This window comes from Poecilia latipinna, unplaced genomic scaffold (genome assembly GCF_001443285.1).
Source record: "Poecilia latipinna isolate Pla-1442-1.1 unplaced genomic scaffold, P_latipinna-1.0 Scaffold2871, whole genome shotgun sequence".
Lineage (NCBI taxonomy): Eukaryota > Metazoa > Chordata > Actinopteri > Cyprinodontiformes > Poeciliidae > Poecilia > Poecilia latipinna.
In genome coordinates this window covers 31,887-43,048 of record NW_015115487.1, presented here as the reverse complement: position 1 = coordinate 43,048, position 11,162 = coordinate 31,887, and the positions used below count along the sequence as shown (strand labels likewise).

Here is an 11,162-nt window from a genome sequence, read left to right as displayed (position 1 = left end):
TTTGTACCGTCAATCTGGCCCGTTGAGGGTGGCCAATATGCTGAAGTGGCCCTCGGTGAAATTGAGTTTGACACCCCTGATCTAGAGCAATGCCTGTTGCCTTCAGGACCACACCCGCTCCAGGGACAGCCATCGTCATGATGGAAAATCTCCATCACTGATACCAGGCTGAGGAAGAGGAGGGAACAGCTCCAGGAATGCCTGAAGTTCTGACCCAATCCCAACACATGATGAGTGAATGTTTAGCAGCCAGAAAAAGGGAAAGATGAACCTGTACAGTTGGACACCTTCAGACATGTTTGCAAGAATGAGACAAAACAACAACCTGGAACCATTTATCACGCAAAATGAATATAAAGACTCATGCTTGTTGCTGGACTCCAACATTTTATGATGCTAAATTGGACTGATTGCTGTTTTTGAGCCTGAGGAGAGTAAGGGTGCCACCTAGTGTTGAGTTTTTCGGCTCTTTAAACCTGCAGATGAACATATCTCAGTGGGTGGATGTGTGCAGCTGAAGATTTCTTTGTTGTTGATGTGCGTTACTGACTTATCACCACATCCTCATCTCCAAAGCACTTTGTGGCTGTTCAACAGCTCTATCTGCTCAATACAGACTAAAATGACTTTTGTGAAATGTTTTCAACTCTTAGTTTCTTTACTAACCTTTGACCTTCAGCTGAACTTGAGCCAGCTTCAGCTCTGCTCTTCCATCAGACATGCTGCAGGTGTAGTTTCCACTGTCAGCCAGCTGAGGTTTTCTCACAGTCAGGTCAAAGTCTCCGGTTTCCAGAGCGTCAGGCTCCATTGAGGTCCGTCGTCTGTAAACCTGGTTTTGGTCTTTATGATCATTACCTTGTTCTCTTTGTAGGTGGATAACTTTGGGGTTGAGATCATTTCTTGACCATAAAACTGAGGGATTAACCTCAGATACACCATAAGAGTAGCGACAGCGCAGCACCACAGACTCTGCCCCTTCATTCACCTCAACCACCCCACCTAGGGCATGCTGGGAAACTGTAAGGACACACAGACACAAAACACCACCAGTTTATTGTTAGTTTGGTTCTTGATCTACATGGCATTGGCACTAAATGTGTTCATTAGTGAACTGACTCCTGACTGTTCGGGTCACAGTGACTCTGTTTCCCTCCTGATAAAAACACATGACCATATCCAAAATAACCAAATAACATAATTAACCTGTAACCCTATGTTACAGGTTCACTGTCTTCAATAATAAAACCCATAATAAATCATCTGAAGTGGAAACACATAGGAGATTCTCCTGGTAGTCAAGTGTTCTGCTTTGGATCCACAGAACATTTTCTATGGTTGAGTTGAGCAGAAAGAAATACAGAGACTGAAGTGATGATGATGAGAGGAAAATGGTCTTACCCGACAGAAGGATCCCAAACAACAGCAACATCTTGACCTTCCTGTCAGTCAGAAACCAGAACAACCCAAATAGATCATTTTATATCCCAGTTTGAACAGTTCCTGAATGAACCAGCAGTTCTCATGACTGAGTCAGTAAAACAGATCCAGAGGAGAAGGCTAGTTTTCTCATAAGGCCCCGCCCCATTCAGAACCAGTTCATCCAGTTTGTGGTCTGTTGACCAGAGTTTGTAGAAACTCTAAACAGTGACTTCTGCATTTGCTTTGTGCAGCTCTGCTCTTCCTGGTTTCACTTTGTGGAAACATTAAGAAAAACGATCATCACTTTTCTATTATAATGGCTGAAGTAATTGTTACCAAAAGTGATTTTGGAAATAAAAAAGAATCACTTCTAACAAAAAGTGATTTAGGCCATTATATGAGGGAGGTGATGACATTATGGTAATATAATATCTACACTAACAACATCAGAGTTGATTCCAGCTCATTTACCTCCACCAATCCACCCAGATCATGGTGGAAACTGTTCTGTGGCTCTTCATGTCAGCATATAATGAAAAACATCTGATTTTTATCAGGTTCTGTCATTATAATTATGTCTTCCATCCATCCTCTGCCTTTCTGGGAGCAACTCTGACAAATATACAAACTGTAATGCAAGCGTGTGATTGGCTGAGCACACTGACATGAACAGGAAGAGCTCAGCGTATTGTTGTGTAACCCTTGAGTTCTACAATGAAAATGCAGACAGCATGTTCATTTTGCTTTAAATAAAATATTATCATTATTATGTAAGGAAAACGGTTAATGTTTTGTGAATTAGTCCAGGAGGAAACTCATAGCTGACATGTTTCTGTCAGAACAAACTGGGCCACTTCCAGTTCCAATTAATAAGAATGTGGAGAATCAGGAAAATCATCTTTATCTGCAACAACAGATTTAGATTTGATCTGTTTGTTAGTCAGAAGAACCTGATTCCCTGGTTGTGAAAACATCCTCCTACTCCTGTACTGTTGAATGAAACTCTAGTATTTCAGTCCTCAGTCCTAATAAAACTGGAAAACGTTGTAGAACTCCTGGTTCTGGTCATCTGTTGGAATAAATGTATATAAGTTATCATATGTTTGTTTTATGTCTTTACTCTTACTATAATAGGTAATGGAAATTTCCATTATGAGTAGTGGTATGCAAAACATATTTGTCTGCAGGTTGTTCGTGAGGAGACAACCGTAACCTACCCAGAAGATGAACAGAATGTAGCTGTCGAGACAGTAGATGGGAATCCCTGGCCTTGGAGATAACATGTGCTCTGTTAATGCTATGTAGTAATCAGACACGCAGCTGTTTCTTCCCCCTTCCTTTAGAACTGCGTGCCACATACAACTAGGGCGTCCCCTAAGACTGAATAAAAGTGCAGGAGACTCATCAGAACATAGGGGAAAACTGTAACTGGGTTTCTCTGTGTTCTCGCGAGATAAAAATTAATCAAGTCTCCTCTCTTCTTTTGTCTGTGTGTTATAGATGTTTTAGGTTTCTGAACCTGACATCATCCCCTTGTGTTGAACTCACCAAGCAACATGTGGCCCAGCTAGATCTGGAAGGTTCTGGGTTTGAATCCCTGCCTGCTCTTTCTGTGCATCCCACCCAAACACATCTCTGCTCAGCTGGGCGTCTCTCTCATCTGCGTCGTCCCTAAGTTTGAGTGTGTGCCTCGGACCTGACCATAGTCTACCTGGAGAAAAGCATCAGTGTGACCAGCAGAGATAATCTGGACAGTGGATGGATGACCATCTGATGTGGTTCTCCTCTACACTAACTAAAATATATGCATCAAAATCTACATGAATTAATGATGGACAAGATATGTAAATTACATACATAAGCATCTATGTTCTTATGTTTAAGAACAGAGAAGTTTCAGGTGATGTTTAACAGAAAATGTCTGTTTAAACAGCACAACAGCTGGTGACCTTTTAACACAGCAGTACATTTCATGGCTGCAGCAAAGAGGAGCAGGAAAAATGTGACTGAGCTTCAGAGAGAAAAGAGTCTGAATGAACCAGAGGAGAGCTTGATGGCTTTAAACAGGACCAGGCCTGCCAGCTTCTGGAATCCCAGGTTGGTTTTGGTTAAACGTTGAGCTGAACATGTTAATAAACCTACCAGTCTTCCTGTCCACCCAGACGGTCCAACCTGAGCCGGTTCCTCTACTGGCTCAGGTTGCTCAAGTTACTGAGCAGAACACGATGGTTCTGTTCAGTAACTTTGCTGTTCCTGGAGCCACAGATATCAGAGGTTGGTCCTGGAATCTGCTGCAGACTCTGCTCCAGTTTGGAGGTTACATCTCCAAGCAATGACCACTGGGAACACTGGATCCACTGGAACCATCGACTCGACCCTCAACAACATCTCTCTCTCCTCTTTGAGCCTTGGTATTTCTGGAGCTTTATGCGTTCCTTCTTGTTGTTGCTACATCTATCTCTGCTGATGATCCATCACCTGCTATGTGTCTGGATCTTAAAGTCCCTCCGGATTTTGGCCCAGTCCTTCTCCATCACTCCCAGTCTTCCACTTTGACTGGGGGATCTCCAGCCCATTCTCTCCACAGATGCTCCTGTAGACTCCCCACACCTGGTTGCTTTTACCTGCCAGAATCTGGCATCCAGGTTGATGTGTTGGTTGTTTCAGGGGAAACCTTTCCATTGCCTAGATTTTTGGTCCGGTCTGGTGAGGTAGATAAGACTGACAACACCAATGGGTCCCTGCAGCCGCCCTCTTGGTGTGCAGCAGCCTCCTCCTCAGTAGGTGTCTGTAGCAAAGAACTGACCTGAGATGAAGGATCTGAACAAAGTGAGGCTGTCACGCTTTGTAGACCTCATCTTTTCACAGAGAGGACTGTGGCAATACAGAGGAATTGGCAGACTGGGGTGATGTCCCAGTTTAAGAAACACTAACTTAAACGGGCTGATGTAGCTGATGAGTAACTTTTAAATGAGTTTTGGCTCATTTCAAAGTGCACTGAAGGTGTTTGCACTGTAGAAACTAGACAACAAATATTTGGTAAGATTTAGTGTTTTTTTTACCAACATCAACATTACAGAAAGTAAAGCCTTGAAATGTTTCATGTTATTATGGATCTAATCAGTTTTTATCAGGCGTTGTTGTGTTAGGTGCTTTCAGATTTGTGTCACCAGGGGGCGCAGCTTCACCACTTGACATTCAATTTATTTTGGAGATTTCTCACAGATCCAACTGGAATCTGTTGCAGCACAGGTGTCAAACTCCAGTCCTGGAGGGGCACTGCTCTGCAACTTTTTGATGTGCCTCTGCTGCACCACCTGAATAGAATAATTATGTCATTAGCAAGGCTCTGGAGAACTTATCTACACAAGAAGGAGGTAATTAAGCTATTTTATTCCAGTGTTTTGTACCTGTAGCACATCTAAAAACCGCAGACAGCGGAGGACTGGAGTTTGACACCCCTGTGCTGCAGCGAACAGAGAGCTATAGATCCACATCAAACCCAGTTCCTGTTTGTTTGCTTGATGCTGTTATTAAATCTTAATTATCTTTATGTGAGAGACACCGAATTTAGTCAGAATACACTTTTACTGTTTATGTGTATTATAGTTCACAGGTACCCCACCCATTTTGTTTATTATAATAAGTTCATTCTTCATTGTAGTTTGTTTATTCCTTCAGAACTTGCTTTTCTGTCTGTCTCCTGCCTCGCTCCTTGGTACTGATATTTCCTAGATGTCATTGAATGCGACTGTTTATGCGTGTTCCTTGAACGTCCCTTGTTTGCGAAGCGGCGCTGTTTGGTTCTGCTGAGGAGCGTTAGGCACCAGCTGAGTTTTTGTGTTAAGGTAAGTAAATTATCTGAAAATAAGTGCAAAATGCAAAATTTCTTCACATAGAAGTGACCACACCAGTACAGTGGCTGAATGATGATGATTAGGTTGGGCCTTTTCATTTGAACGTTGCAGCAGCCACTACAGCCCCTTCCTGCCGCCTTACTGTCGCCCTAACCATTGTCATGGAGACCATGTAAGTTATAGCATAGCGTGTGTGTATATGTGAGCATGTATGTGTGTTAGAGCTCAGGCCCGGACACAATAGGCGGGCTGACACAGAGTCTGATAGGGGTCATGACCCCTCGCAGCGGGAAGCTCAAACTGTGGCTCCTTGCTTCTCCTCTGTCTCCCAATCAAGTTCTGTGTGGGTGTATGTATTTGTGTCTTACCTCTAATTTATAACGGCTTTTTTTTTTCTTTTTGTTTTCATGCTAACTTTTTAAACTTTGCCAGATCAAGTTTGTTTAAAACTGTATGCCTGTGTGTTTAGACAAACACACAGACATGCAATCATATGCGCAGCACTTCAGATGGATAAATCACAAGATGGTCCTAAAGCTGTCACTGGTCATTACCATGCACAGACAACACACGGTTATTCACAAGCACATAAAATAGTACAGTGACCATGTTCGTGGATGTTTTTGCTGGTCATATAAGAAAATAAAAGCAACAAGGTATTTACGTGAAGTTTCTTGCTAGAAAACTTTGCCACCCAAAGTTCTGCTAACACTTTGGGTGCATATACATATGCATAAAACTACTTTCATAAGAAATAAGCATACATGCTGCATCTACTATTGTCCCCAAATTAGTTCATTTGGGGACAATAGTAGATGCAGCATGTATGCTTATTTCTTATACTGTATGTCTTGATGGGGTTGTTTTTATCCACGCAACATGTAAAAAGGTTGCAAGAGCAAACCTAAATTATTTAATGTAATCATGTTAGACTTGGTTTTACATATAACAATAGGGATCTCTGTTTATGTGTGAATTTATAAATGTGACCCATCTATGGTGTCCTAGTGGTGTCGTCACAGTGTCTGTCACCATTCAGCCACCGTGGCGCCCAACTTGGCCGAGACCCGACGGCGGCAGGGAGCACCTTGTCGCCGTGGTAACATGTCTGGGATGCAACACCCCTCCCATCCTAAGAAATGCACGCATTCAAAAACTCAGAAAATGTTTCCCTAAGGATAAGTAGTATTTGATGTTAAAACTAACAACTAACTCTTGAGTGGCCAAATCTGGTAAAGTCCTCCATTACTCTTAGTCCTTCTGGGACATCAGATCTGAAATAATGTCTGGTAGTGTTCTGTATTATTTAGTCAGAATTAGATTTGTTTTCCTGGGGAATTTGTGCTAAGCACAATCAATTCATTCTTCAGCTCTGAACTTCAGATTCTCAGCAGACAAAATTATACCAAAGACAGGAGCACATTCTAATGGTTTACTGCAGCAATTATGTTCTCAAAATAATGAATAGTTAAATTTATTTCCATTCATATTGGTAACTAAAAAGTTTATTTATCTTCTAACTAATACCCAGTTTTCCAGGTTTAACCATTCTCAACTACTTTTTGTAAAATGTAGACCTTCAGATACTTTTTTACTGTACACTGTGCAATATTTCATTGACCTTTTCAAAGGAAAGATGTATAGCACCAGTTTGCAGGGGGGGAAATGCTTAATTTTAACTTCAGTACCTGGACAGATTGAAGTAGAAGTTCAAAGGGGTTTAACTATTTTTTTTCTCATTAAAGCAATTAGTATTTTTCTGACTGCTTTTTGATGAAATACAGTTATAGGGTTCACTATTGAAAGTTGCTCTTTGATCCTCTGGCTTTGCAGTACAGGCAGGAGGCAGGCACGATCAAGAAGATCGCAAAGAAGAAGATATGTAAAGAGAAATAAATGACAATGAGGAAATCAGTAAGGCAAGTGTATGGAAACATGTCGATCTGACAGAGACTGCAAGTAAATGAGGAGTACAGGGTCAGTGAAGCAGTGAAAAGGTTTCAGATCAACTGAATTTGGAGCAGCTGAGGGGAGCTTAAACTGGGTCAAAGAGGTGGAAGGGCCAGAAATGATAGAGGTTACATAAACACTACAAAGAAGCACAGAGGTAAGTCACTGAACAAGATAACCACTGAAAAATACAAATGTGCATCCAGGACATATAGGCAAAAAGAACAAAAACTAAAATACTAGACTGCAAAATCCCACCAAAATGGCACAGTAATCAAAAAGTAACTAAACAAAATCCCAGTCCTTCATTTCATGTCATAGCTGCTTTACTTAAGAGTCATGTTCTACAGCTAGGGTGTAGAACTCATTTTTATTTTGGGTTATATCAAGATCCCAAATATCCTCAAAGGGCTACTTCTGACAGCTTGTATTGATAAAACTCTTAACAAGTTGGCTGTCTATGTATTCAATACGTCCTTCTTCAAAATGAAATAATATTGGACATCTTTTCACATTGATGTAATTTGGCAGTATACAGGAGAAAAATCTGTTTTGATTTGATTGATGAGATGATATTTAAGCACACAGCGTTATCTTGAAAGTTTTATAGTCTGTAGTCTTTCGCATTTTGAAGAGTGGCTAAGAGACGAGGCTCTTTGTCTCAGGAAATAATTTCATACAGCAGTAAAACAAGTTATCACAGATTACTAATTAAAAGTTCCCAGACGCTGTGATCAAAGTAGAAAAAAAAAAGTATGAATTTAAAAAAATGCTCTGATAGTATTTGTAGGAACTGTTCGCCTGTCAATATGAGACTTCTTTTACTATGAATCAGTACACTCTAATACTTGTAAAATGTTCAGAATGTGATTATACTACAGACTCATTTATTGTAAAATGCTTCACATATTTCTATCTGTGCTGCCAAAAAGTGTGGAAGGCACTGTATCCAATATAATCTAACCGTAATGCCTTACCTTTATAACCTTCAGGATGATTGCATTAAGACACACACCTCTTGGAAAGCTGCTGTCGGAAAACGTATCAACCACTCATTTGACTTCTTTGGTGGAGCTTTTGTTTAGTCATCACTCATGTATCTGCTCTTTCTGTCTGCATGCAAAGAGCAACAGCAGCAGGGGAGAATTCCCGTGTTGCTGGAGGTGATGGCACAGAGCAGCCGAGGCAACCCACCAATCCTGAGAGAGACAAAGACTGATCCTACTGGCTGCCTTACAGAACATCAGTCAAACCGAGCTTTGTTAGCGCTGCATTCCTCCATGCTGTCCTCCTGTTTTCACTCCTTAATCAAAAAAAGTTAATTACTTTTATATCTCAGAACCCCCCTCACGTTTGCTTCATCAAGTAAAATGCTCCTCCTCCCGTCTCCCTATTTATTGTAATGGGAACATATTAATTAAGGGGCATCACTATTAGAAAAGTTGCTTTTTCCTCAGTTGAATTTCTGAATGGTCCATATTGTTTTCAATGAATGTAGAAATTATGGCCTTTAATTAGCGTTTTTCACACAATCTCAGTGTTTTAATTGGGCTGAAAGAGACACTCGGACAGACAGGAGGACAGAGGACAATGACTGATCTCCAAGCTGCCTAAAAAAACATTATTCAAACAGAACAAGGTTGACTGTGTGTGTCTTTGCACTTTTCTCCAGAAATTATGCTAATTACATATTTGTCACGCATGTAATATGTTGTGTGATTTATTATTCTACTTTGCAAACTGGCGAGGGTTTGTTTGGCTGGATCATAGCTAAACTATGCTTCATATCTTCAGGTTGAGCATTTTCTTGTGTTTGATTCCATGTTTTCATTTTAAATCAGTCAACTTTGACTTCATTCATGTTCACCAGTTATCGGAAACCCTTTAAATAAATTCTGGTAGTATAATTACTTTTCACTCGATATGGTTGGATGATAGGAAACCCTTTATATCTCTGAAATGTTGCATTTGCTTTGAGTAAGAGTACTTTAAAGCTCTTGCAGGCTAGTTTCTAACACCAGTGTTTGAGATTAGTTTGCATACAGTTATTCACCAAGCACTTTTTTAACTAGCATGTCTAGTTAAAAAACACACACTGACTATGGTCTCAATAACTGCATATAAACAAGAAAATTGAATGATTGCCTTAAATTATGAGCTGTTCATCTGCTGTAGACTTAATATTTATATAACCTTAAAATTTTCTGGTTTGGATCGGTTGTACTTGGTCAAATGTCTCAGGGTTTTGAAGTGAACTGGTGGATGAATCTGCAATGGGGTGGGATTACAAGGGCCATTTCAGCCAAAGGTTTTAATGGTAAATGTAAATAACGTTTCTCCAATTGAAGCGATCAGAAGTCAAAGGGACTGTGAGCGAGAGCATTTCTGCATCTCACTTCCCTACAATAGGACAAATCCCGCAAGCACAGCAACAAACGCAAGTCCAGCTCAGAGATGATGTGCAAATGAGAATTGTTTTTTTTTTTTTAAATTAAAGGTAAATGTGAGGTAATTATTTTCCTCAGCTTCCCCACTAACACTAATTAGCATCATTTCCATAAGGATACGTATGGGACATCCAAGAAAGAAACTGTTACTCTGTCTGGGGAGATCACCTCAGCAGTTTTAGCAGGAATTTGATTGACATGACGGTCCCCACCCACCTTCGAAGAGGTACTCCGCTCAATGGAAAGCAACCAGGACTGGAGTACAATAGGGCCTGGCTAAAGGGGGCCGGTCTGGGCCCTGTAGTGCAAAAAGCCCTTGAGTGTTAGAATGGGAAAGAAAGTGGATTCTGGTGACTGGATGACTTTGAACATGCCGTGTTTGTTGGTGTCAGACATGGTGGTCTGACTGTGCTGAAAAAAAGGTGATATATTGAGATTTTCATTCTCAAACATCTCTCTGGGTTATATAGATTAGTCTGAAAAATTAAATAAATAAATACAGTGAGCAGTAATGGTGTGAACAAAAAAGCCTTGTTAGTATCAGACCTGATTAGGACGACTGGACTAGCTATCAAAAAGGCAGCAAATGCACAAATAACCACACATTACAGTCACATTTTGTGGAGTACTATTGATATGGTAATGGCGGTGTAATGGTGGGTTGACCTGTCCTTGGTACACTTTGGGCCTCTAAGTTGATTTAAAAACTACAGCTTACCCAAGTGTATTTGCTGACAATGTCCTTCTCTTTATGAGCATGGAGAACCGGATTTTCTAATGACTCCAGTAGAATAATACACCTAATCACAAAGCATAAATAATCCCTAACAGTGAAGGCCAGTGGCCTCCAGAGTCACCAGATCTCAATTCAACAGGGCACCTTTGGTATGAGGTGATAACTGGAGATTAGCAGCAAATTGGCTGAAACTGTGTGACGTTACCATGCCAACATGGACCCAAATCTCTGTTTCTGGCACTTATATGAATCTTTTTCCCAAAGAATTTAGGCCTTTCTGAAGGCAACATGCCAAAGTAACATTTGTATGCATACAAGGTGATCCAGAGGGAAGTAAGTTTGGGGGTAAAGAAAACTGAAAAACCTTTCCAGTATTAGATAAGTTATGACAGCTATGAAGGTGTGAGTTTCTGTGTGTGTGTGTGTGAGTGTGCGTGTGTATATACCTTTCAGTTCATTTTCTAAACTGGTTAGGAAGTTTAGAAGGATTAGATGGGAATGTCAGCACAAGATCAGCTCCCCTGCTGGTCGGCACCAGCTGGGGGTCGGACTCCTCAGAGACCCCGATGCGTCTAAATACGTGTGTTCGGCGAGGCTCGGGAAGGAGTGTGTGTGTGCATAACCATGTTTGTGTCTGTGTGAAAGTTGGGGGCCATTGACTGTTTCCCTTTTCTAAGGGGGAGGGAGGTTATTGGTATGACATCGTCAGCTGTGTTGAATTGTGGGAGAAAAAGAACTGACGCGACGGGAGCT

At 41.0% G+C, this 11,162-nt stretch overlaps 1 protein-coding gene and 1 long non-coding RNA gene across 2 annotated transcripts in view; one reads left to right on the top strand and one right to left on the bottom strand.

Moving 5' to 3' along the window:
• Positions 1–1,558, bottom strand: part of LOC106939429 (uncharacterized) — a 14,770-nt gene extending 13,212 nt beyond the window's left edge. The window contains exons 1-2 of the mRNA XM_015021813.1: positions 1,399–1,558; positions 667–1,017 (exon numbers count right to left, since the gene is read on the bottom strand). Coding sequence (XP_014877299.1) covers positions 667–1,017; positions 1,399–1,429 — 382 coding nt within the window. The 5' untranslated portion in view covers positions 1,430–1,558. The remainder of the gene's footprint in view (positions 1–666; positions 1,018–1,398) is intronic.
• Positions 1,559–5,281: 3,723 nt separating this feature from the next.
• LOC106939431 (uncharacterized) lies at positions 5,282–8,933 on the top strand. Its single transcript, XR_001422842.1, has 2 exons — positions 5,282–5,448; positions 8,352–8,933. It is a non-coding gene; the product is annotated as an uncharacterized LOC106939431 (long non-coding RNA).
• The last annotated feature ends 2,229 nt before the right edge of the window (positions 8,934–11,162 follow it).